General features: G+C 46.5%; 1 protein-coding gene across 2 annotated transcripts; it reads right to left on the bottom strand.

Annotated features, from left to right (window-relative positions):
• Positions 1-2383: 2383 nt before the first annotated feature.
• On the bottom strand, positions 2384-27626 carry LOC138749307 (GAS2-like protein 2A). 2 transcript variants are annotated; one of them, XM_069910525.1, is made up of 6 exons: positions 27101-27626; positions 24606-24847; positions 22211-22318; positions 16581-16677; positions 12881-13187; positions 2384-6551 (listed from the first exon to the last, which is right to left on the bottom strand). In XM_069910525.1, exons 1-6 carry the CDS (start codon positions 27444-27446, stop codon positions 4874-4876), a joined length of 2778 nt encoding a protein of 925 aa, XP_069766626.1. In that variant the 5' UTR covers positions 27447-27626; the 3' UTR covers positions 2384-4873. The 2 variants fall into 2 exon arrangements, with proteins under 2 accessions (XP_069766626.1, XP_069766627.1); XM_069910526.1 differs by lacking the exon at positions 22211-22318.
• Positions 27627-27886: the final 260 nt, after the last annotated feature.

Here is a 27886-nt window from a genome sequence, read left to right as displayed (position 1 = left end):
GTGCACAGCATTTAACATTTATGAATTTCACCAGGCTTTGGTGCTTGAAAGATAAATGGTTACTGCTCAGGAAGGTTTTCAGAGAGAGATTTTTTGTTTGCTGGACACCCACAACTGATATCCTTTTAATCAGCACTTCAGTGTCTTGCCGAAGAAACTTGCCCCCTCAGGGTTCTCCAGATGATAACTTCTTTCTTTCAGGTCACCACAGAGTTCCTTTTTTTTCCCTTATTTCAAATGAAACATTAGACAGTCAGTCCTCTCTTCTTGCATGAACCACAAGGGCTTCGGCCAGGTTGAACTAAGCACTCACAACCCATCTTCCAAATGAGGTTTTCCCACAAGCTTGCCAGTTTGTCCCTGTTCCAGTCCCAGCTGCTGCTGCAGACTGTAAATTTGCAGAACTAAATTCCCCCTCTCGCTCTCTCTCTCTCTCAGAGAGAAAACCTGTGTTACTCTCTCTGCTTGCAAAACCACATGACCCTCCTTGAACAACTTCCACTCCAGACAGTCTGCAGCTGTGACAAGTTATTTCATCTGTTGCCTTTTTGTAAACAATAATCCATTAGTGAAGTCTCTTGGGCACTCTCCAAAGCTTTTGCAAAGGCTCTTGACCTCGACATGTCTATCATGAGCAGAACTCCAGTATTTTAAATAAGATCTGTTTTAAAGTGTTTGTATTTGACCTACACTAAACCTGCCCCAATATATCTCCCAAAAACATATCTATATACAATACAAACACAACATAATCTGTCACAATTGCAAGTTGCAAGCAAATTCTGTATGCAGCTTTCATGTTGTTTATATGTTCTTTTAAGTGTCTCCTAGCTACATCTTTGAGTCAAGGTCTTATGGATTGTTAGAGATTACACGTTAGTTTTATTTCCTTTGTTCTACGAAATGGTAAGGAATTAGAATGATCCAACAATTTTAATGACTTTACCAAAGTTTTAGCACAATATAACAACAATGAATGGTTTGTAGCAATGTTTAGCAACCAATAATGAGGTTAACAATGTTTAATAATCTCTGGAAAACTCAACTCAATTTTAGTACAGACTTGCTTGAATGAGTCATAGACAACAGCAGTGTTCTTATATCCTGCAAATGTTTATAAAAGAAAATAGTCACTACAACGGCCCTTACGAGGCCAACCTAAAAATTTTGCAATTCTGCAGAATGGGAAGGCTGACTTTGTCACCATTGACCATGTGAAGCCAGCGTAGATTGATGATCCACTTTCTCTATTTACTATCAACACCAAAGAAACAGCTGGACCCCTGCCAGTCAGATCATCTACCACCCGCCATGAAGTCCTGGACTAAATCCAGCCAGAATGTCAGTCACCGCTTGTGATGTAACATGCATGCACTGATGACTCATCCAGAATGACGTGTGAGAAATGTAGCATGCATGTGCAGACCAGAATGGGGAGTTTGAACAGTGTGGTGTTTACACGCATCACTGGGTCTAGGGAGAAGAATGAAGTGTTTGTGAAGCAAACAGTAAAATGTCAACTTTTTATTGTACTGAAGAGCAGTTGTGTTCTTTTAATGGTTTACGTAAAATCCTTGGAACATAGGAAGATGAGGGGTGATGTCATAGAAGTGGTCAAGATCAGGAAGCATAGATCAGGTGAACATAGAGAGTCTTTTGCCTGGAGAAAGGGAAATAGCGAACAAGGGAACACAAGTTTAAGGTGAGGAATGGGGAAGATTTAATGAGAACCTGAGGGTTAAGAATTTTACACAGAGGGTGAAGAGTATATGGAATGGCCTGCTGGAGGAGGTGATTAAGGCAGGTATTACTGCATTGTGTAATTAAAAATTGTAAAAATATAGGGATGGGATGGGTTCAGGGGGATATAGGCCAAATGCAGGCAGGTGGAACAAGTGTGGATAGGACATTTTAGTCAGCATGGGAAAGTTGGGCCAAAGGGCCTATATCCACACTATGAACTCCATGACTAACTCCTGCAGAATCATCTGCTCACCTCCAAACAGAGGGCAATTCACTGCGGTCAATCAAGCTACCAGCTGCCATGTTTTTGGAACATGAGGAGAAACAGGAGCTGCTGAGGAGAAAACAGCCGCGGCCACAGGGAGATTGGGCAAACTCCACACAGACAGCATCACAACCGCAGCCACAGGGAGATCAGGCAAACTCCACACAGACAGCATCCGAGGTCAGGATCGAATCTGGGTCACTGGAGGCTATGAGGCAACTGCTCCGCCATCTGAACCAGGGGATCTTCGTACTGTGATGGATGCAGGTCAAATACAATAGCAAGGTTTCAAACAGGGAACCAGTGATTACATTTTTTTTTTTAAATCTTTATTGAAAAAATCATTCTTTTTTTACAAAAAAATAAATGCTGCAATCTTAAAGACAACATAATGACTTCTTATTAAATTTTCAATGCCGCAGTATTGAAAGTGCCCAGTGTAGGATCACTATACTGCTTTCACACTCAACACAATGCAATGTTATGAATGCTTATTTTGTGGAATGTTCATGCACAGAGTAACCTGTTCACAATCAATTGCAATGGCTTCTTTCTGCTAACAACAACGCGGTAAGAGAAATGAGTGAAGACTGCGAGGGACATCTCAGCATCCACCCTTCCCCAGTGCTGGCCAATGACGATTAAACAGAAATGCAGAAACATTCTGTTGGTCAGGCAGTGTCTCTGCTCCTTTATCTCCCTCTGCCCTATCTGCTGAGTATTCCCAGCATTTTCTGGTTTCCAGTCGCTGCAGCTTTTGTGGAAAAGAGACTGCAGATACTGGAACTGAGCAGGTCAGACAGTAACCATGAAGGAAAACTGACCTCTTTCTGTTTCCACCTGCCACTCTCCTACCTCTTTTCTCCCAAATCCACCCCTCCTGCTTTCACAGTCAGCTCGATCTGTCTGTCATCCATCTCCCCTCCTCGCTCCATGTATTGGTCCCACTTCCCCTCTCCTCTCTCCATCCTGAAGCAGGATTTCGACTCGAACTGTCCTCTGTCCACTTCCATCCAGGGATGCAGCCTGACCTGCTCAGTTCCTCCAGTGGTTTGTTTTCTGCACTTTTGCTTTTTCTGTTTCTATTCATCAAAATAAAACATCACATGAAACACTCAGATCTCTGAGACACTTGCAGCTTAATTTCTCAATCTGTAACCAAATGAAAAGCCCCTCTTGTCAAAGTAGAGGACTGCTCGAAACAAATTTCCAAGCTCTGTGTGAGCATAAATTTTCTCCAAGGAATGAGATGCCAGAAATCTCAGCCCAAGCTGCTTTGCATTGGAGAGGTTAATGTTTACTGGGGGTAGCAAAGAGTCAAATGTTGTCAACAGATCCCAGGCCTTCTTCATCATAGTGCAGACATTCCTTCGTGTCATAAAGCTTGGCCCTTCAGACCAACTTACCAGAGGTAACCAAGCTGGCATTTGGTTCCCATCCACCTAAGCCCTTCCTATCTCTTTATCTGTTCAAATGTCATAATTGTACCTGCTTTTATAACATTCTCCCATTATGGTCTCCTCTACATCGGGGAGACTGGACACAGACTGGGAGATGGCTTTGTTGAGCACCTTGGCTCTGTCTGCTCCAATAGTGTAGATCTCCCAGTGGCCACCCATTTCAATTCCCCATCCCATTCCTTTGCTGACATAACTGTCCATATGCACTGCCAGACTGAGACCACCCACAAATTGGAGGAACAACACCTCATCTTCCATCTGGGCACCAGATGGACCTCCAGTTTCCGTTAAACCCCCATCCCCTTCTCCTTCCCTCCTTCCCTTTTCCCTCTGTCTCCTTTCACAGATCCAAAAATCAATTCTCACCTCTCCTTCTGTCATATCCAATTAACACCTTTTGTTGGTCTGAACCCTTCCCCCAGCCAGTCTTCAGTCTTCTTACACCTTCCTGTTCTTTGCTTCTTTCTTGAAGAAGGACTCAGGCCCGAAATGTCAAAAATATATCTTTACATCCTATGGACGCAACGAGACCAGCTTGGTTGCTCCAGTATTTCAGTGTGTTATTACTATAACTTTCTCTGGTAGCTCATTCCAGGTATAAACTGCAAATTGAGTAAAATGGTTGTCTTCTTAAATCTCTCCCCTCTCCTCTTAAACCTATGGCCTCTATTTCTAAAAGTGTCTATCATGGGAAAAAGAATAACCTCATGATTATAAATCTCTATAAGCCTATCCAACCTGGATTGATTCATTCACAGTTGGTCCTCTCAGATTTTCATTAGATACTGCCAATGCTGAGATGGTTTTGGGGTGGAACGTTTCCCATTCCCACTCATTTTGATGTTGGAAGAAGTGCTGCCTGAAATCATCTTGCTCTAACACTAAACTCTAACACATATCAACCTGACATTTGTCCTGAACTAAATCAAGTTAGGGCAAGACTGGAGACTGACAAACAATCAGGTCCAACAGCTGATAAATTAAAATTCAATGTTCAACAAACTGACAACAATAATGAGAAATATTCTGTGGAGTCAGGACCAAATGCACAACCACCAATCTCACTGATGTCATCACACTCATTTTAATTAAAATTGAAATCATTTGTAAACAACCATTTTTTTTTTAAATCAGCATCTGCAAACATTTTTTGGACACTAAACTTCTGAGTTTACAAATAACTATGTTAATTGGTGTTACAAATTGATCTGTCAGTCAATGCCCTCTTGCTATGATTAAAAGGCTTCCTTTCATTTGAGATTTCTGCCTATTCTTCTGATCCATTCGGTATAATTCGATTTAAGTATATAGTTGACCTGCAAATGTTTTGCTCTTATTACTAAAGAGTAACCCACACAAAATGATCAATGAAGAATTGCTTGAGATGGAACTAACAGTGCAGGTTTTAAACCCATGACTCCTCTTCATTCCCCTGCCCATCGTCGTCAGTAATGGATTGTTTCTTGGAACTTCTATCTTGTGCCCTATTCACAAGTTGAGAAGGCCAAGAGTCCTCCTCTGAACCAGGATCTTTTGTCTGTGTCAAATACAAAAATGATTTCTGTTTGCCCTGAACTTTAGATCTCACAACTTTGCTGTTAGCTTTCAGAGGTAAATGAGTACTTGCAGATTTTGAGGTGCCTTTCAATTTTTTATCTTCCTCTCTGTAGGATAGAGGTGTTGGAATTCTTGACGGCTTCTTCTCTGGTCTATTGTCCCACCTGGGACGTATTTTGGGCCGAAGTTTCAGCTTGTAGATAGAAGGAACTCTCTCTGGCTTTCTTAAGGATCTTTTTTGTCGCTCATGTTGAACCTTGGTCCTGTGAGGAGTACAGGGTGGTCCTGGCCAATCAAAGGATGAATTGGTGTCAGACCCTTCATTGGTGGATATAGAATTCAGCTCAAGAACAGTCATTTTATTTTGAGACACTACCACATCTCTTCTCATAGCATCCTTCAGAGTATGGCTCTTTTGGTCACAGATTGAACCAATCTCAATATCTCTTTGGTCTTCAGGTGTGGTGGGGAATGTCTTGCTACTTTCTTCTGTGTAGCTCAGACGTGGTGGCATCATCTCTCGGGAACTCTTTGCCACCCATTTCTGAGTGCCCATGTGACTGAGGCTTGGTGGTCCACTCACAAGCTCGGCCACTGGGTTACTGAACCCTCCGCCACTCTGAGCAGGTTTGACCGGGGGCAGTGAAGCCTCAGTGTCACCACCTGGGGGCCATTTGGTGTGATGGTCATGGTTGGCTGCAAGTTGGAAAGGGGACATTGAAAACTGCGAAGAGCACGTGGCACCAAATCTTTGAGCTTCCTTCTGCTTTGGGAAACTGGCCTCTCTTGCTGCTGAGGAACACTTTTTTGCCTCACTCTCCTCAATCAAGCACATCTCCAGAGCTTTTATATTAGACACAATTTCATCTTCAAAGCCTCTGTTAAGTTCAGATTCCTGTGCCGTGTTAATGGACACTGGTGTGAATAAGCAGGCATTGTTCACACCCTTGTTGTTTAAATTGTAAAGGTCTGGAGTTACCGATTGAATAGGACTTCTTTGTGGATTTGGTTTCTTTGACCCATCAGGTGTTGGTTTCCTGGTAGATTTGGCTTCTTGCCTGGCAGTACGTGGGGTAAGCAACTGAAGAGTTGTTTGATCCCTTTCACTTTTCCTCCCAGCACCTGGGGTCACTGACAGCCCGCACTGTTGGCCAGGTGCAAGTGAGAGGCCTTTGGAGATCACGGAGCTCGTTTCCAAAGCAGGTTTTTGAGCCTGTGACAAAGCCCTTGTGCTTTGCTTGTTCACGTCTAAGATGCTTTGGTCAGTTTTGGAATCGGCACACTGGTTGTTGATCCAAGTGCGGCTCATCTTGCCATCTGACCGCTGAGGGAAGCCAGGTGGTCCTGGCTCTTTCTTGCTCTCCATTGCAGGTACGACACTCCTCCTGCTTTCCTGAGCTCCAAAATTGGGCTTGGAAGCTATTGGTAAAGTTCTGATCTTCTCTCTCCCTGTTCGTGCAGCAGTGATGCTGGAATTGGCTTTACAGCTGTCGACGCTAACTGGCATAGACAGCCCATCTCTCTGCCTAGAGAAAAATTAGAAACATACGTTAATAGGAAGTGAATCATGTGAAATGATTCCAGAATAATCATTTATTTATTTTTATATTACTTTTTTATGTATCTCTGTGATTATTACATGTTGTGTATTGTGTGTGTTCACCATGGTCCACAGAAACACTGTTTCATCTGGTTGTATATGTTCTGTCAGATGATAATTAAACATGAATTTTAAGTTCTTTACTAGCCATTATACCCAAAATAATGAGAATGGTTCTTCCTCGAGCAGTCTAGCAAGTCAGCTATAACATGCACATGGCTATGAAAAGTAGAAGAGCATGAGCACAATTAAAAGTGAAGGTGTAGCGGCCGGGTAGCGGGCCGAGCGGGCACACAGTGCAGTATCATGAACTGTCGCCAGCACTGTACTCACCTAATGGACCACACGCGAGATACTGAGTACCGAGGAACAGCATGTTGACCTGCTGAGTCTCCTGCCGGAAGGTGCAGGAGACTAACAGGGCTTAATTTAAACCTGCCGGTCTCGTGGACTGGAAGCAAACTCGTAATGACGTCCCACCTTGTCCTGTGGAGCCCAGAACGTGGTATATAAAATAAGCTTGTAAACTCTAAATAAACCAGTCTGGCGTGTGTTTGTATTACTTTAGTAGCTCTACCATAGTAGCCGCTGCAAAGGTTCCATTATGGTCACGTAATATGACATTTATAATGTAACATACATGAAATTCTTTAATATTTGTCCGCTGTAAGGCAGACAGTCACAACTTTGTCCAGCGCCCCTCCCAGAAACCTATAGCAGCTGATGTATCGAGGTGATTTCCCCTCCAAGTATTGACCAGGCCTGAGCCTGCTTAGCTTCCGAGATCAGACAATCTCAGGTGTATTAATTATAGCACAACAGTGAAAACGATCAATTAGTACAAGCGGTGGTTCAGAAGCTGGAGAGAAGGATCGATTTTACTGTTTACCATCATGTCCAATTAGGGCCAGCATCCTGGACAGCGCCACATCCTGAAGGCAGGTATGCAGGCATTTAGGTCACAAGAGGTTTATAGATGCTGCGGTTCAGTGCCAGAGGAACTCAGTAATATCCATGGGAAGCCGTAGGTTGTTGACATTTTGGGCTGAGCCCTTCTCCAGGTCCAAAACATGTTGTTGACATTTTGGGCCTGAGCCCTTCTCTAGGTCCAAAACATCACTTGCTTTCTTTTGATACTGCGAGACCTGCTGAGTTTCTTCAGCACTTATGTGCTGCAGGCATATAGAGCATGGGTCCTATTACAACTTGATGGGTCTTTTCGACCACCTTGCCAGGATCAGTTGGTGCCTCGCATGATTGGTCCACACCACTCAACTTCTCTCACTGGCTTCTGTGTATCAATTTTAACCATCTTTAATTAAGATTGATACATCAGTAGCTTAATTAACTGCTATATTTTACCACTTGTAGGGGTAAAGGCAAAAATAATAAGGGGGAGCGGATGAGATACAATGTTACGGAGCTGCAGAGAGCTGAGGAATGGTGGGAGCTGGCATTGATACAATGGGCTAAATGGCCTCTTTTGTCTCTTGAATCTTCCAGTGCTACTTTCACCCTAACACAACTACCTCGGGACGACTGAAAGATCTCACTGTTACATTGAAACCTCACTTGCTTTGTTCTTGTACTAACGGCAACTGTGAATATTTATCCTTTTAACTGTTTCTCTGGTTTTCAGTCTGTGTATTGTAGAACTTTAAAGGACACTTATTGTTGTTGGTGTATCATATTTCCCTTGTTTGGCTGCACCAAGTAGGAATTTGGTGCATCTGTAAGTTGTATGACAATAAAATCTCATTACTCCCCAAGATTAGAGTGGGGCATTGGTTCCCTTGGGGCTTCTCTGCTTTCCCTTTACCAGTGTCACATTAACCCCTGATCTCATTTCCCAGTCCAATGCTGAGGGGGCACACCTGCCTTTTCCAACCCCACTCCCCAGATGGAGACAGGTGGGCTCATCAAAGCAATGGATGTCTCATCTCCACTGCTGTCAGTCCACTCCTCAGCCAGCCAATTAAAAGGACCAGAACTTTAAGGGTAGGAGTTAAAATGGCAGTTTAACCCACGGTTGATCCTGGCCCATCTGACCCTAGGCTCAAGCCAGAGGTGCAGTTACACCCACTTTAGTTCCTCTGGTCCATCTGATGCCAGGCACAGGCCAGTAGGGTGAGCTCCATAGTGGGTGTTCCACTGGGGCTAATACCATCCCTATTCACTGCCATGTATAGCCTTCCTCCACACCTTGTTTAACAAGTAATGTGGCCTCAGAATCTGAACACAACACAGACTGATACTTTTAAGTGCATGAGATGATAGATGGGAGGAGAGGAGGGAACAAGTAGACTCACAGCAGGGCATGGATATTAACCCTTTCTGCTGCTACATGTCTCCCAACAGGAATGAAGTGGTACAGGGGTCTTTGTGCCCAGAAAAGAAATGTGCCAGTACAATGAACACCCACTGCCCAGATGCAGACCGCAGGCTATGATCTGTATGGGATTGAGGTACCCAAATGTGCTCACATGTCTCTTGGGAGGATCCCCTGTTGCGTGGAAATGTCTAGACAGATTGAGAGTTGGTGCTGTATCAAACGGTGACAGTGGGTAGTTTATCACTGCCCTTGGACAGGGTGACAGTTGATAATTTATTACTGCCCTGGGACAGGGTGACAGTGGGTGGTTTATCACAGCCCTGGGGCAGGGTGACGGTGGGTGGTTTATCACTGCCCTAGGACAGGGTGACAGTCGATAGTTTGTCACCGCCCTGAGGTAGGGTGACAGTGGGTGGTTTATCACTGCCCTGGGGCAGGGTGTCAGTGGGTAGTTTATCACCTCCCTGATCTTCTGATAGGTTTCCTCCACTGCAGACCAGATGGTTTATTAATAGAATAGTTGGAGCCACAAATCAACTCAATGATTCCCAGGGTAACTAAAACTTTCTGCATTTTCTCCCTAATGACTGTATAAGGGTATAAGGTTGGTTCCACTGCTGATGGCTTCAGTCTGTCAGGAAAAAAGAGTGTGAATGATCTGTCATCGACAAATACTTGGTTGCACACCTTCAGTGACTGGTGCACAAGAACCCCTAGGTCTCTCTGCACTTCCCCATCTCCCAATCTATTGCCATTCAAATAGTAATCTGCCCTCCAGTTTGTATTACCAAAGTGGATAACCTCACATTTATCAACATTGTAGTGCATTTGCCCAGTCCCCCAATTTATCCAAATCATACTGGCACAGAGCCCCTCCTAGCTTAGTGTCGTCTGCAAATTTGGAGATATTACATCCAATCCCCTCATCTAGATCATTAATGTAAATTGTGAACAGCTGGGGTCCCAGTACATATCCCTGTGGCACTCCACTGGTCACCGCCTGCCACTCAGAAAATGAGCCATTTATCCCAACTCTTTGTCTTCTATCTGCCAGCCAGTTCTCAATCCACATCAATACCTTGCCCCCAATCCCATGAGCCTCGATTTTGCATGCCAGTCGTTTATATGGGACCTTATCAAAGGCCTTTTGGAAATCCAGGTATACCACATCCACTGTCTCTCCCCCATCTATTTTACCTGTCACCATCTCAAAGAATTCCAATAGATTTGTCAAGCATTTACCTTTTGTAAATCCATGTTGACTCTGTCCGATCCCTTCTCTGCTAGTCATATGCTCCGCTATTACATCCTTAATAATGGATTCCATCATTTTGCCCACTACTGATGTAAGGCTCACCGGCCTATAATTCCCTGCTTTTTCTCTACCCCCCTTTTTAAATAGTGGGGTTACATTAGCTACCAACACTACTACTAGATTAAACTACCAATCCATGGGTACTGATCCTGAGTCTATCAAGTTCTGGGAAATAATTTTTAAAGCATCTGCTATCTGAATGTCCACTTCTTTAAGTACCCTAGGATGTAGATTATCAGGCCCTTGGGAATTATTGGCCTTCAATCCCTTCAATTTCCCCAAGATCATGTCCTTAGAGATACTGATTTCTTTCAGCTCCTCCCTTGCATTAGTCTCTATGTGTCCCAACATCCTTGGGAGGTTATTTGTATCCTCTCTTGTAAAAACAGAACTAAAGTAAGAATTTAATTGGTCTGCCATTTCCTTATTCCCCATTATATATTCCCCTGATTCTGACTGCAAGGGACCTACTCTGGATTTCACCAATCTTTTCCTCTTGACATATCTATAAAAGCTTTTGCAGTTGGTTTTTATGTTTGCCGCACGATTACTTTCGTAATTTATTTTTACCCTCTTGAGTAATCCCTTTGTCCTCCTTTGCTGCATCTTGAACTGTTCCCAGTCTTCGAATTTGGTACTTTTTTTGGCCAATTGATATGCTCTCTCTTTGGGCCTAATGCTGTCTCTAATTTCCCTTGTTATCCAGGATAAAGGAGGCAACGTGTGCCTGGAGGCAGAGGAGGTCTTAAGTGAATACTTTATTTCAGTATTCACAAGAGAAAAGGACCTGGATCAGGTTGAGATTGGAATAAACAGGCTTGTGTGCTGGACAGTGTTGAGATTAAGGAAGTAGTAGTGTTGGGCGTCCTTCAAAAAATTAAAATTGATAAGTCCCTGGAGCCAGATGCGATATACCACAAGTTGCTGTGGGGAGGGAAGAGATGGGTGGGGCAATGGCAATGATCTTTGAGTCCTCTTTGACCACAGGGGAGGTGCTGGAGGACTGGACAATGGCAAATGTAGTCCCCTTGTTTAATAAAAGGTAATAGGGAGAATCCTGGGAATTATATACTGGAGAGTCTTACATCAGTATTCAAGAGGATTCTTAAGGTAAGGATCTATGAGCATTTGGAGAAGTACAATCTATTCAGGGATGGTCAGCATGGCTTTGTGAAGGGAAGGTTGTGCAATTATTATTTTTGATGAGGTACAAAATAAATTGATCAGATGTGGTCGACATGGATTTTAGTAAGGGATTTGATGAGGTACCCAATGAGAGACTCATTCAGAAAGTCATGAGGAATGGGATCGATGGTAAATCTTTCCTGCACCCTCTCCATAACTTCCACATACTTCTCACCAGAGATTCATAGAGTTGCAACATGACCTCTCGACTCTTGAACTCCTTCCCCAGCATCCCATAAACCTTAACTGTCCTATCAACCTGTGCGGTGACCTTGAGATGTATGAATTTGGACCCCAAGGTCCCTCTGTTCCCATGTTCTGGTTACTAGAGATAAGTTAAAGTTTGATTCTGTTTTCATGTTTAAAGATAATTAAAAACAACTTTTGTTTAAGTAACCATTTGTCGTGGTGAATATCTATTGCTGCTGGGGTTTGGGGTCCTCTGGGCTCATAACAGGTATCACAGCAACAACCTTGCACTCAACACCAGTAAAACTAAGGAAATGATTGTGAACTTCAGGAAGGGATGCCAGGAGAGCACAAACCAGTCCTCATCGAAGGGTCAGTGGTGTAAAGGATAATAAACTTCAAATTCCTGGGTGTCACCATCTCTGATCTGTCCTGGAGCCATCATGTCGACACCATCTTGAAGAAGGTTCACCAGTGGCTGTGAAGTTTATTAGCAGTTTGAGAAGGTTGGTGCATCACCAAAGGCTCTTGCAAATTTCTACAGATGTACCATGCAGAGCATTCTGACTGGTTACATCACTGTCTGGTATGGGGGTGCCAATGCACAGGACAGCAACGGGCTGCCGAAGGTTGTAAACTCAGCCAGCACCATAATGGGCAGCAGTCTTCACTCCACTAAGAGGCAGTGTCACAAGAAAGCAGCCTCTATCCTCAAGGACCTCCACCACCCAGACCATGCCCTCTTCACACTGCTACCATCAGGAAGGGAGTACAGGAGCCTGACACATACCCACTGTTACAAATGCATCCTCTTCCCCTCTGCCATCAGATTTCTGAATGCACAATGAACATGAGCCCTCATTTCTCTTTATTGCAATAGTTATTTACAAAATTGTAATTTATTGTAGTTTTGCTCCTTGTTCTGCACAGTACAACAAATGGCAAGCCCAAAACGTTGATTCTGTATCTTTATCGTTGCTAATATAAAGGACACTGTTTGACCTGCTGAGTTTCTCCAGCATTGTGTGTTTTAACTTCAACGCAACATGCCATTGTTATGTAATGAACCTATATAATGTATGAACCAGAGGAGTTCCTGAAACTCAATCCAAGGAGATAACAGCAACTACAAATCTAATTCTGTTCACCCACCTTTGCTCTCAATTCTTTAATGCCTGTGGCTTACTCAGTAGCACACCCACGTCCTGTTTTTAAACATTGTCTGGTTCTCTACCTGGTTTGAAAGATCTGCCGTAGCTCTGACTTGTCCCAGAGATTCCTCTTGGCTGAGTTAATTCCAGAGAAGGTGGGGACATCTGGCGATGGGGGTCGGAGAGCAGCATTGTGACTCCTCAGGGAAGGAGCATTGGGCACGGTTATTCTCCACTCCATCGGAGGCATGGGGCTTTGGGACCTTGACAGAATGAGCGCAGCCTGCGGCTTATTCGGCTGCTCTGTCCTTGAAGGCAAGCGAGCCTTGATCTCATGCATGGGCATGGCGGATCTCTGTGGGCTGCTGAATCTCGACGCTTGCTTGTGAGCTGTTGAAAATTCAAGGGATTAGTGATCAATTATTAGAGATCAGTAGTGCTCAGCACAGCCCCAGCGATCCAGGTTTGTATCCAGAGGTTGTACGTTCTCCCCATACCTTCATGGGTTTCCTCCAGGTGCTCTGGTCTCCACCCACTCTCCAAAATCAGACAAGGTTTGTAGATTAATTAGTCACATACATATATTTGGTTGGCATAGGCTTGTGGGCTGGAAGGGCCTGTTACCTTACTGTCTCAATACAAAAAATTGTGATGAGACAGAGAGCAGCGACGTAACAGGTGCAGTCCTTCTGAGCAGGAAGGCTTGAGCTCAAAAGCTTGGAATTTCTTAGAATGCAGAGATACAAGCAAACCAGAGGGTTTAGGGATGGAATTAGCAGCAAGAGCAGGGCTTTATTGCAACTCAACCAGGACTGCATGGTAGAGCATTGGTATTATGAGGCAGTGATATGGAGAGGCGGAATTGGCAGTCCCTGAACGGGATGAATCTGCAAATTATGATTTCATAAAATGTCTTTATTCCAGTATGCTCAGAACATCAGGTTTACCGAACAGGCAGATTTTAAGGACTATTTTAAAAAATCTTGTATAATACATCTGGAGTCAGCTAATTGAGACAACTGTGAAGAAGACACCAACACCTCTACTTTCTAAAAACAGATCTGAGGAGATTTGGCATGTCAATAAATGCTCTCATCAAATTTTTCCAGGTGTTCCCTGGAAAGTATACTGACTGGTGACATCATAGCCTGGTTTGGTCAATTGAGTGCCCAGGAAGGCAGACGTCTGCAGGAAGTGGGAAACATAGCCAGGTCTATTGCAGGCTCCATCTTCCCAGCATTGAAGACATCTTGAGGCAGTACCTCATAAGAAGACAGCCAGCATCATAAAGGAGCAACATCGCTCTAGCCACCACCTCTCCTCACTGCTCCCTTCGGGCAGACATACAGGAACCTCAGATCCAGCACCTCTAGGTTCAAGAACAGTTTTTTTTCCCCCCAACCACCATCAAGCTCTTGAATTTCCCCTTTACCACTAGAAAGCCTTTCATTTACTGAACTTTTCTTTTCCTTACACTAACTGTAACTGGAAAGATTTATATTGATTGCCTCTTTTCGCACTGGGGTATAATTCATATGTAGGACTGTCATTGTTTCTTTTAGACATAGTACCAGTTTGGCAGCAGCAACTAAGAATTTTGGTGCATATTTAAATTTAAATTAAATTTGCACAAACAGCACAGTAACAGGCTCTTCCAGCCCATGAGCCCATGCCACCTAATTGAACTGCAATCCTTGGATGTTTTGAAGGGTGAGAGGGTGCCGGCCCAGAGGAAACCCACAGACACAGGGAGAATGTGAAAACTCCTTACAGACAGCATCAGATTTGAATCCGGGTCGATGGCGGTCTAAAAGCGTGGCACTAGCCGCCGCGCTAACCATGCCACAATGCACATGTACATTGTTCTTGTGTGCATGAGAATAAACTCATTAACTTGACCTTAATTTCCATGGGCTATTCAACACGATGATCATCTTCTACTGACCCAATATTGAAAATATTCAGGTGAACAAGGCAGAAGGAGAGCGGAAGAATGGTAAAAGAACAACCAACAAAGGTGTGGTGATGCAACCACTACACTGGTTGCACACCCACCAGCCGACTGTAGGGGGCAACCATGTACCTGCAGGTCGGCAACCTGGGAGGCTGGCCCCACCTGCTGGCTGTCAATCACCGGCCCATCTAAAGACTCAAGCTGGCCTCTTCGGGTACAATCAGACATGTGGAGCCAGTAAGATACTGAGACTGGTGTGTACATTTAAGCTAATTAAAGCCTGTTGTACAGCCTGTGGAATCATTCACACAATAGGGCTCACAATTTAATTAGCTTAAAATTAAAAGGACCATGGAGAGGTTCTTCACCATCGAGAGGCTGGATATCAACCCTCAACATCCGGACGCTCCAGCATACTTCGAGATCCAGAAACATCCAATCGAGGCGATCATCCATGCACAGGCTAAGGTCATCAACACTAACCAGAAGAGACTCGTGATTGTTTGCACCACGCTGGGCCCACACACTTTCCTGGTGATCTGACACTGCACGGATTTTGAACCGGCGATGGTCATCGTGGAAGGCATGTACCAGCCCCCGACGAACATACTCTATGCCCGGTACCTGCTCAGCATCTGGGTACAGCAGCCGGGTGAGATGGGTGGAGGCCCTGCAAGAATTAGCACGCCCATGCAAGATCAAAGCTGGGGTGACTGCTGGGGAGATGTCCTGTCCTAGGAAATCGGCGACTGCCATCTCCCTGCCAGCATGGCTGATGTCTCCGGAACGAGTACTCCTTCGTAAACATGAGGACCCACAAATCCGACTAGTTGAGCAGATGCACCTCCTCCATGCAAACCCAAATTACGCCTATGTCAGGTACCCCAATGGATGTGATGACACCTTTATGACTATGGTCCTGGCACCAGCAGGGGCCCAGCCCTCTCACTGCAGTCACCATTGGCCCATCCATCCAGGATTCCCTGGGAGCCAACACCCTCTCTCGACCTTTCCAGAGGGCCCCACTTGCACAGACCCGCCCCACACTTACATTCCCACTTTGTCAGACACCACCCTGCCCGCACCGCCGGCCACCCTGGCCACCTTGGACCCAGCCCACCCTCAGATGGCCCTGACCCTGCCAACCATGGACCAAGATCTTGTCCTGCAACAGTCCTTGACCGCCTGAACTTGTAGATACTATTCGGTACCGAGAACACCGCCTCCCCAGAACATTTTAAAAGGGGGGTGAATGTGGTGATACAACCACTACACTGGTCAACTGCAGAGGGCAACCACTGTACCTAAAGGTAGGCATCCTAGGAGGCTGGCCCCACCTGCCGCTGTCAATCACCGGTATAAAGACTCGAGCCGGCCCCTTCGGGGACAGTCAGACATGTGAAGCCAGCAAGATACTAAGACTGGAGTGTACATTTAAGCTAATTAAAGTCTGTTGTACAGTCTGTGGACTTTGCGTCGGAATCATTCGCACAGCAATGCTTACACAAAGCATTTACAGATCTCCAATGGGTCAATACAGAGGAGATATTCTAGTTCTTTCAATCAGATGGGTCCATTCTCTGGGAGCTGCCGGTCAAACCAGCATTAATTAACCATCCCCAATTGCCCACCTTCTTCACCTGCACCAGTCCATTGGTAATGGTGTTCCCCACAGCTTTAGAAGTTCCAGGACTGCACCTAAGGAGAATTTTTTATGAACAGTCAGGTAGACAAAGTGTCAGTGATCAGTAGAACAGAATTTTGAATCAGTTGTTCATTTATCACTTTCCATCCACGGGTCAACCCACTCCCAGTTTGCAGGCACTTACTGAGCGATGTACAGCGGCATGGGTCATGCTTGTCGAGGTAATGCTGTAGGGTGTCCCATCCTCCTCCAACTCGCACCATTACGTGATTCCGCAAAATCTATGGGAAATGGCAGAACATTAGGATCATTAATGCTCACAATTTGTACATTCATAGCTTTGCATCTACAACAAACTGTTCTCAGTGCACAAAATCAATTTGTGTTGGATTTTATGGAGTCACAGCATGGAAACAGGTCCTTCGACCCAACACTGACCAAAATATTCCCCCCCCACCCCCCACACACTGGTTCCACCTGCCTGTGTTTGGCCCATATCTCAGCAGAATCAGAATTTGTTGTCATGAACAAGTCCTGAAATTCGATGTTTTGCAAAGTCATATTATAACCATCTTACATCACTATATATATATATATATATATATATATATATAAAAGTGCATGAAAAGTCAGGCTGTATCTGGTTCATTAATCATTCAGGAATTTGATGGCAGTAGGGAAGAAACTGTCCCTGTGCCACTGAGTGCTCATCTTTAGGCTCCTGAACCTTTTTCCCGATGGTAGCAGAGTGAGGAGGGTTTGGCCTGGGTGGTGGGGGTCTTTGAGGATAGAGGCTGCTTTTTTAAGACACCACCTCTGGTGCCTGTGATATCGCAGGCCGAGTTAACAACCATCTGGAGTTTATTCTTGTCCTGAGATTTGGCGCCTCCATACCAGGCAGTGATGCAACCAACCAGAATGCTCTCCATGGTACACCTGTAGAAATTTACAAGAGTCTTCGGTGACGTACTGAATCTCCTCAAACACCTCACAAAGTATAGCCACTGGTGGGCCTTCATGATTGCATCAACATGAAGGCTCCAGGACAGATCCTCGGAGATGTTGACACCCAGGAATTTGAAATTCTTGACCCTCTCAATGACTGATCCCTCGATGAGGGCATCCTATCCATGTATTTGTCCAATTTTTTCTTAAACGTTGCAATAGTACCTGCCTTAACCAGTTCCCTACACCCACCAATGTAAAAATATTCCCCTTCAGGTTCCTGTTAAACCTCCTCATTCTCACCTTAAACCCATGCCCCCTGGATACCGATTCCCCTACTCTGAGCAAAACACTCTGCATTCACCCAGTTGGTTCCTCACATGATTTTGTACACCTCTGTGAGATCACCACTCATCCTCCTGCAATCCAAGATATAAAACCCTAGTCTGCTCAACCTCTGCCTAGCAACATCCCCATAAATCTTCTTTACCCCCTCTCCAGCTTGGCAACATCTTTCCTGTAATGCAGTGACCAAAATAGAGCACAAATTATATATGGAATCAAACACAGAATTTCAGGATCACAACATGGAACCATTACTATAGAAACGCAATATCTCTCACCCAATCTGGCGGGACAGAGAGAGAGATCATGGTGGCAACTGTCACAACATAAATGATCCTTGACCGTGTCCTAAGATTTGCCTTATTCAATCAGACACTTGGCAGATCAGGCAGCAACCGGGCAGAGTGAAAGTCAGTTAATGTTTAAGCTTATTTAATTTTCTTCAGAACTGGAACAGTGAGAAAATTGTCAGAAGGCAGCAGAAGATGGGGGAGGTTACAGGCAATTTCGGCTCCACAAACCCATGCCACCCAATTAACCTACATCCCCTGGTTTATTTCAAACAATGGGAGGAAACTGGAGGCCCTGGGAAAAACCCACACAGAAGTGGGAAGAATGTACAAACTCCTTACAGATAGCATCCATGTGTAAAAAATGGTCAATGCTGCAGGCCAAGAGCCTATCTCGGGAGACTGAGGATGTCGAGGAGAGAAGCTAGTGTAGGAGGGGTAGGATGGGGGGGGCCCACCTTGCATTGGTGAACCAGGGAGAGGTGAAGAATGACAGACTGAGGCAGTGGGTTGGCAGGGGCCAGATAAAGGGAGTGAGAGAGGCAAGAAAAATAATGGGGCCAGGTGGAAGAAGGGTCACGCATGGGAAGTAAAGGGTGACCAAAGATTTGGGCCTGGGCTCTTCATCAGGTACAAGAGAAAAAACAGGGAGTCCTATATCTCGGAATTTACTACAGACATCGGACACATTGCAGGGACATAGCAGACACACTCTCATGCCCAACAATCTCAGAGGTTACAGGTAGTATCAACATGACCCAACTAGCCAGGAACCAGGCCAAGGACGCAGGCCTACTGTATGGCCATCACAGGACTGCAGGTACAGGAGTTCGCCCCTGAACCAGGAGGACCACTACACCTTTGCGACATATCCACTGGCCGCCCGAGGTCCATCCTTCCCGCTGTTTGGAGACGCTAGGTGTTTAAACCAAGTGCATGGATTTTCTCACTCCTCCATCAGATCAATGGTCCACCTCATCTCAGATCACTTTGTATGGCACGGACTACGCCACGAAGTCTCCCTCTGGGCGAAGACCTGCGTACAATGTCAACGTGCCAAAACCCAGCGACACAAGGCATTGTTAACCCTTCCCACCTATGGAAAACAGATTCCACCATATACATGTGGACATCATAGGACCACTGCCAATCAGCCAAGGGATGAGGGACTCGTTCACCACGGTCAACCATTTCACACGCTGACCAGAGGCCATCCTGCGGCACATAGACTTGCGTGCGAGCATTCATGTTGCAGTGGGTCGCTCATTTCATCATCTCCTCCGACCAAGAAATTCAGTTCACCTCCTCCCTGTGGCCAACACTATCAAAATTCTGTGGTTACCAGTTACACAACCCCCAAATGAACGGACTTGTGGAGCGCTTTCACCACCACCTGAAAGCATCTCTGAAAGCTCGACTCCAGGGCCCCGAACTGGATGGACGAACTCCCATGGGTGCTGCACGGATGCCGTGCAGCACCCAAAGAAGGCCTCCCCACCTCGTCGGCTGAGATAGTCTACAGGACACTGCTCGCCATTCCAGGTGACCTCCATTTCAGCTTAACTGAACTTCAACCCAATGCCATGGACGTCCAGCAGCGTTTAAAGGACAGCACAGCCAACCCACACCCACTCCCTACCACCACACACAGCCAACCCACATCCACTCCCTACCACCACACATGACATGCCATGCCCACTCCCTACCACCACACACAGCCAACCCACATCCACTCCCTACCACCACACATGACATGCCATGCCCACTCCCTACCACCACACACAGCCAACCCACACCCACTCCCTACCACCACACAGACATGCCACACCACCATGCCACGCCCCAGAAGATTTGAAAAATACTGATTTTGTTTTTCTCAGGAGGGGCCAGCCAGGAACCCCTTTGCAATGCCCTTACAATGGACCTTTTAAAGTGCTTAAAAGGAATGGGGTGGTTTGGACATTGGGGGTAGACAGGACATGTTGACTAGTGACTATTTGAAACGGGCCCACTTAGACAGCACGGAACCTTTCATTGCTCCTCATTTGCAGCAACGTGGCTTCCCTCCTAAGGGCCCTAAAAACAAAGTCTATGAGAACTGCTTGAGATTCTGGGGGGGGTGGAGGGGGTGGTGTAACGGTCCGGTCTGGTCTGGTCTGGCCCTATATACAAGGGGCCAAATCGTCACAGCACACAACCTCCACACAACGGCACAGAGACCGCCTCACTGAGGTGAAATGCCAGGGTTAAAGAGTGGACTGCGGGGAGTGAGCGGCGCTCCTGAGACTGTGCGCTGATGTCACTCCCATGAGCCAGCGCGGCGGGTGAGGGTTGCGCAGTGTTGCTTTTGTAGTGTGGTCTGTTCGAACAAAGAGTCAGTTACTGGTTCACTCAGCTCGGTGCAGATGTGTTCCTTTCTTTTCGTAGCACCACCGTATCATGGGCGCTACAAGACAATATTTATTTCTTGGCAAGCTTCTACAGATGTGTGGTGGAAAGTGTGCTGACCAGCTGCATCACAGTCTGATATGGGAACACTGATAACCCTGGGCATAAAGCCCTGCCAAAAGTAGTGGGCACAGCCCAGGACATTACAGGCAAAACCCTCCCCACCATCGAGCATGGGACGCTGCTGTCAGAGAGCAGTCCCACTCATCAAGGATCCACTCCACCCAGATGCGCTTCATTCTCGCTATTGCCATCAGGAAAGAGGTATCGGTGCCATAAGACTCACACCACCTGGTTCAGGAACAGCTGCTACCCCTCCACTGTCAGATTTCTCAACGACAAACTCAGAGACTCATTTAATGATTCTGACTTGGCACTTTATTTATTATTGAATTTTTTTTCTGTATTGTACAGTTCGTTTACCAGTTATTCTTTGTATACATATTTTTTACAGTTATTTGCACTACCAAAAAACAGAAATTCTGACTGGCCCACAGAAAAAAAGAACCTCAGGGTTGTATGTGATGTCATATATGTGATGACAATAAATTTGAACTTTGAGCAGGAGCAATATTATAAATTCCCTTAATTTCCTGCACTTATCCTTGCGGAGATTCCCATGTAAATGATTTGCACTGAATTAATGCAAGATTTTTCCTGCCTTTGCAACTAAACCCTTTCTAGCTCATTATGTAGTCACAGTCTCAGGGAGGTGAATCATCCATTTTGCCACCGTTTCAAAACACGCCACGAAATGGCCACTATGGAACTAGGAGCACAAGGTTCCAATATTATGTGGAATTCTATCTTTCGCAGCAATTTCCCTTTCAGTTGCTCTTAATTAAGACTGGTTATATTTTCTGTTTTGTTCAATGTATTTTTACCTTCATTAAAAGTTGAAAAGTTTACAGAATTAGACTTTCTGAAACATGTTCTGCCTAAATTTATTCAGGTCTTCAGTCATAATCAGGGACATCAAAGAATGCAAGGACTTGAATGCCATTTTTTAAGATTGTCGTGAAGATGGTCAGCGCTGAATTTTGGCACGATCCCTGATTGGTAGATAAGGTGGAAAAGAAGCATATGGGACCCAGCGGAACTGTAGCACAAAATGGCAGAGAAGTTAAAAGGCATGGATAGACTACAGATAGTGAATTGGTGTACATTTGGTACAGTTCTGCTCACCGCACTGTGAGGAGAATGGAATCGCGCAAGAGTGGAGACTTAGGAGATGTTGCCAGTGTTGGGCCATTTTCAATTCAAGGAGAGACATTAAGCTTCAGTGGCTTTCATTGGAGCAGAGGAAAATTCAATTCCAAGTAAAACTGGGACAGAATGGACAGCGTTAATGACTTGTGAAAGATGGATTTACATTAAATTGTGGAAGATGCACACTTAAGAGAAGGTCTGCAACTCATGGACTGAAGCATTGATGGAAGCACAAAGTAATCACACTGCTGGAGGAACTTAGCAGGTCGAACTGCATCAGGCAAAGATCATTAGGCGCTTGATTAGCCAGGACATCAAAAGTTATTGGGGAGTACAACGGGCAGTGGGGCTGGGTGGGAGAGTGATTGAATGCTGGGGCAAATTCGATGGGCTGAATAGCCTATTTCTGCTCTAATGGTCTTGAAGAGAATGATTGACATTTCAGGCCAGAGCCTCTCATCAGGACTAGGGATAGAGAGAAGAGAAGCCTGTGCAAAGAGGTGAGGGTGAGAGGAGCAGGATCTGGAGAACCACTTGAAACAGCAAGAGACCAAGACCAATATCTATGGGCACTCACCCGTACAAATATCAAGGTGCTGGAGTCTCCCACCTGATACTTCCCTTCAGAGACTTTGACCATGGGGAATTGATTGGGACAAGTGCAGCGACTCACAAGATGGCGAACCTTTGGGTTGAAAGCAAAATGAACTTGCACATCCTGAAACACTTCACAATCCACACAGATCAGTTGTGATGTGAATTTTTTAAATATACAGCACCGTAACAGACCGTTCCGGCCCATGGGCCCGCGATGTCCAATTACCTCCACGTAACCCACAAACCCCATCCGTCTTTGGAGCATGGGAGGAACCTGGAGGTGAATGGCCTAGACACGAGGAGAACATACGATTTCCTTACAGACAGCGGCGGACATGAACCCAGGTCGCTAGCACTGTAATAGCGTTGCACTAACCGCCACCTCTGATACAGCTTTGGGTGCCTGGGCATTCACTACTGACCTCTAGTGCCGTCTGATGGGCTAAAATACCAAGCGATCACCACCTCCAACAACAGGGAGTCGAGCAACCTACCCCTAATGTTGAAGGACAGTGAAACCCACCATCAATGACCATTGATCAGAGTGCAGCCATCAGATCTTTCCTCATCCTCAGAGGGTAGAGGAAGAGAGTTGGTGTCAGATGGCACTTGCAGTCCCAAAGCAGGGAAATAGGCTCTTCAGAACATGAAGCACCCAATGAGACCCATTCTTCTCTCATCCTGTGAGAAAACAGTTATTGTTCACGCACCACCCAACCAGCTGATCTATCCCACTTGAAGAAACAAAGGAAAAGTTGAACATTCGTAGTGGTCATGGTGGCCATACATTGCCCTTGCACCATTAAAGCCAACTTGATCCTACTTGATATATAGGGTGGACAGTGAGAGGGTGGAAATGGCTTTAAGGCAGTGGTTTTCAAACTGCCCCCCCTAAAGTCACATTCATCCTAAAGTAATCCCTATGCCACAGGTGCTCTGTGATTAATGGGAAGGGAAGGTTGAGAATCACTGCTCTGGACCCAAATGTAGCGGAAATATTTTGCTTGAGAAAAATTGTCATTGCCCCATTTCCTTTGGAGTTCTGAAACCGTGCACATAACGAGTCCATGAGCTACGATTAAAACAGTGGTTTTCAAATTTTTTCTTTCCACCCACATCCCACCTGAAGCAAACCCTGACTAATCGCAGGTCATCGATGGCAATAGGGATTGCTTCATGCAGAATGGGAGTTGGGGTGGGGGAAGTTTGAAAACCACTGCTTTAAGGTGAGAGGGGTGAGTTTAAAGAAGATTTATGAAGCCAGTGTTTTATTCCGAGAGTGATAGATGCCCCGGAAAGTGTTGCTGGGGAAGGGGAGGAAGCAGATATGACAGCAAAGATGAAGAAGCGTTAAATTGGCCACAGGAAAAGAGGGATAGAGACCTTGTGCAGGTAGATAGGAACAGTCTGTCCACGTAGGCAGCAGAGCATCAAGCAGAATCACACTGATCCCTGGCGCACCTTAAGGATCTTTTAAAAAAACTCACTTCGAGTACCAGTGCAGTTTTGGGCACCTTGTTTGAGAAAGGAGCTGCTAGCATTGGAGTGGGTTCAAAGAAGATTTACTAGAATGATGCAAAGAATGAAAGGGATAGCATGTGAGGAACATTTGTCGCCTCTTAGACTAATCTTTCTGGAGTACAGAAGGATGGAGGGGACCTCAGAGGCATTTTGAATGCTGAAAGGCCTGGAGAGAGTCGACGAGATGATGTTTTTTTTACCCCCCCCATTGTAGGGAAATCTAGGACAAGAGGACATAAATTTTGGCATATAAAAGGTCATCCATTCAAAACAAATAATGTGCTGAAATATCTTTGGTAGTCTGTAGAACTTGTTGCCACAGGCAGCTGTGGAAGTGAGGTTGTTGGGTGTATTTAAGACAGAAATTGACAGGTATGTGATTAGGGCATCAAGGGTTATGGAGAGAAGGACAAGGAGTGGGGCTGAGTGATAAGGATCAGCTCACAATTAAATTGCAGAGCAGACCTGATGAGCCAATTAGCCTACTTCTGCTCTTGTATCCTGTGATCCTCTCACAGTCCCACCAGATTCTGCCACTCACCTGTGCATTAGGGGAAACCTACAGCTGCCAATTAACCTGCTCATCTTTGGGATGCAGAAGGAAACCAGAGCACCCAGGGTGGTGGGGGTAGGGGGGGAGGGAATCTCACAGAGAATCTCACAGGGCTCCACACAGAGAGCGCCCGACCTGAACCCAGGCTCACTGGATCTGTGACAAGGCAGCTCTACCTGTCACGCCAATTCAGGAGTTGATGGAAGAACAGAGAAGGCAGCACTCCTCAGATGGCTCCTTCGAAGGATCAACTCAGCCTGAGATGGAACAAGGATTGAGCATGCAGTCATAGATAACTCACCATCTCATCCAGGTTCTTGAAGTCACACAGCTGCTTCTGTGACTTGGGTTTGGGAGAGACAGTAGCTGCTGGCAAGTCCATCTCCTCGCGAATCTCCTCCTCAATCTCTTCCTCCATCTGAATGAGCACTGGAGCCAACATGCCCAACTTGGAAGCTCTCCTGGCCACCTCCAGCAGACACAGCACCACGTTCTTCTCATTCTTCCTAAGGACCAAGTCCTCAGTCTCAAACATGAGCACATCTGCAATGGAAACAAACCATTCAGCAACCGAGTTTCAGGCTGGCAAGCACCAGCACAAAGAACCAGAATTATTCAGTGGCATCTACAACCTTGAAGGATGGACATTCATCCTAAAGGCAGATAAGAAAGGCCTTAAGTGTAGTTTCTATGATAGTATTTGGAAGGTTAGTAATGGGATGATTACACTGGACAACAAAGATTTGCTTCCTGAACATTTTTGGGTGTGTTTCCCTGTTGATCAAGTGCACAGGGAGCTGGGGCAGCTTTTCTGCTCATAAATCAATCTCATTTGAGAGGCTGTCCTCGCCCAGTGTAGAAGTCGCTCAGAAGTTCACTATGTGTGCTGTGTACAAGGAAAGCTTTAGAGTACCTGCTGCTTTAGAGCAGGAACAGAGCCTTCGGCCCACAATGTCTGCGCCAAACAGGATGCCAAATTAAAAGAAGTCTCATGTTCCTGCATCTGATCAATATCCATCTGTTCCCTGCATATTAGTGCATCTGTCAAGAAGCCACCTTAAAGCAACTATCACTACTTGGCTCTTTCATGATCTTCAGCAGGAGTTCCTGGTATACCAGTGTCTGTCTGCTGATTTTCCAATATTTCTAAATTCAAAAGATATAGATCCAGCCGTTCCAATGTAGATTTGTTGATTGATTTATTAACTTTACTTCCCTCTGATGCTGTCTGTTTTGTTGTATTCTTCAGGTTATTAATAAAGTTCTTACTACAATATGGAAGAGTAAGCAACTAATCACAGAGCCCCTGTGGCAAAGGACTTAAAGTAGGATGTGAGTGGAAAGAAAAAGTTTGCAAACCATTGGCCCAGGGAAGAGGGTTCTCTTCATCTTCCCTCAAACCCTCCACCCACTTACTTTAAATCCATTCCCCTTTCTTTCAGGGAAGTTTTATTGACGATCAAGTACACATTGAACTAATCCCAGTTTTTATTCTCCCCACATTGCCAACAGTTTTCTGCCCTCCCTTGACCCCACCTCCCTAAGTCCTTCCACTCACACCACAATTTATATTCCACATAGTTCTCGGCTAAACTCCCTGCTCTTACATTCTATGCCTCTGCCTCAAATGAAAACATCCTGCATGGCCTTAAGCACCATGTTGATCTGTCCTGTTGATCTATGGACAGACACATCAGGGGCACATTCTTCAGCGCATTCCATTGCCCATGATGTCATCCCACCTGGAATGAGCTATTTGGGCCCCAATGGAGAAATAATTCCTTCCAACCTTTTACAAAATCTTTTATACAATTTCGGGAAAGATTGACAGGTTCTTGATTAACCAGGACATCGAGGGTTATGGGGAGAAGGCCGGGAATTGGGGCTGAGTGGTGCATTTCAAGATTCCTTTATTGTCATGTAATAAAGACAGTGCAATATGACACGAAATTTACTTTTGCCCGCTGTAAGGAGACAGATTCACCATCGGCAGAAATTACTTGAAGTGCCTCTTACATTCAGAGAAAGAGAAGCAAAAGGGAGTCCCTCCAGAGTCCAGGAAGAAGACAGTGGCTGGAGGCCAGAAGGAAGAGCCAGCCGGGCCACCCCAAACCCAGGACGGGATATGGCAACTGCAGAGGAGACCACATGCCTAGAAGGGAGATGTGCCTGGCGTTCGGCCAGCAGTGCAGGAACTATGGCAAATGGAACCACTTCAGCAGATGCTGCATAGTCCAGACCATTTGGAACCAGAGCAGAGGGAGAGAGTGACCTCCTCCACGATGAGTACTACGTCAACAGGCTCACCATGAGGACGGCAGGCAACCCAGCAGAAACCCAGATCAGAGGTTATGGGCCCTTCAAGTCAATGGCAAGATGGCCTAGATGAAAGTCGACACTGGGGCCAAATGCAATGTCATTTCACTGAGGGCATTTAACCTGCTGAGAAAGAAGAAACAAGTCGAACCATGCAGCAAATCTATGAGCCTGGTGGCTAATGGAGGCAGCAGAATCCAGACCAACGGCACAGCTGGAGTGTTTCGAACAAGGACAGCTCCACGTGCTAACCTTCTTCGTGGTCCGAGAGGACGTCGTGCCTCTGCTAGGCATCAGTGCGTGCATGGACATCGGCTTGTCTCATTCAGCACAGAGGTCCATGAGATAAGTCCACCTGGGGCAGCGGGCGGGCGGGCGAGCGAGCGAGCGGGGGGGGGGGGGCAGCAGAGAGGGGGAGAGGGAGGGAGTCATGTGCCGCCGAGGTCCCGCGGGAAGAGCAGCGGGTGAGCGGGCCAGTACCTTGGATCTGCAGCTCCTTCCGGCACCACTGGATGAAGTTGGAGACGTTGACGCGGGCTTGGAAGGTACCGGGCTGAGCGGCCGCCGCGTAGCTGACGCCGGCCTGCGGCAGCGCGATGGGAACCTTGAGGTGGGAGGAGTGATGGGCCAGCCGGCTGATGTGGTTGGCGTGGAAGCAGAGAAGGCCCCCTGTCTCCAGGTCGCGCATCAGCTGCTCCAGCCCCGTGTCCAGTCCGTACAGCTGGTTCAACCACTCGGCCAGGTCCTCCTTCATCGCCACCACGTACTCCTCGCTCGACTTAAAAGGGCGGATGCTGGTGCTCGTGGCCGACTGGATGCTGGCCATCCCCGGACGATGGCACCAGCCACCCTCGCCGCTACCCCTCCTTGGGCCAAAGTGTCTCCCTGCGCCGGGGACGGGCAAGGGGCGTCCGACACAGGGCGACCGGTGCGTGGAAGGAGGGCGTTTGTCGCCCTCTTGGCCACGGTGTTTACACTCACATCCCTGTGTTTGCTTCTACGCCCGCTCCCTGGCGACGGGAACCCGCCCCCACCCCGCCCCCGCCCCCGCCCGCCCCCGCCCCCGCCCCCACCCGCCCCCGCCCCCACCCGCCCCCGCCCCCACCCGCCCCCGCCCCCACCCGCCCCCACCCCGCCTCCACCCGCCCCCACCCCGCCTCCACCCGCCCCCACCCCGCCTCCACCCGCCCCCACCCCGCCTCCACCCGCCCCCACCCCGCCTCCACCCGCCCCCACCCCGCCTCCACCCGCCCCCACCCCGCCTCC

This window comes from Narcine bancroftii, chromosome 14, assembly GCF_036971445.1.
Source record: "Narcine bancroftii isolate sNarBan1 chromosome 14, sNarBan1.hap1, whole genome shotgun sequence".
NCBI lineage: Eukaryota > Metazoa > Chordata > Chondrichthyes > Torpediniformes > Narcinidae > Narcine > Narcine bancroftii.
Note: the sequence above shows the minus strand (reverse complement) of the source record. Positions and strands in the feature narration are given on the sequence as shown.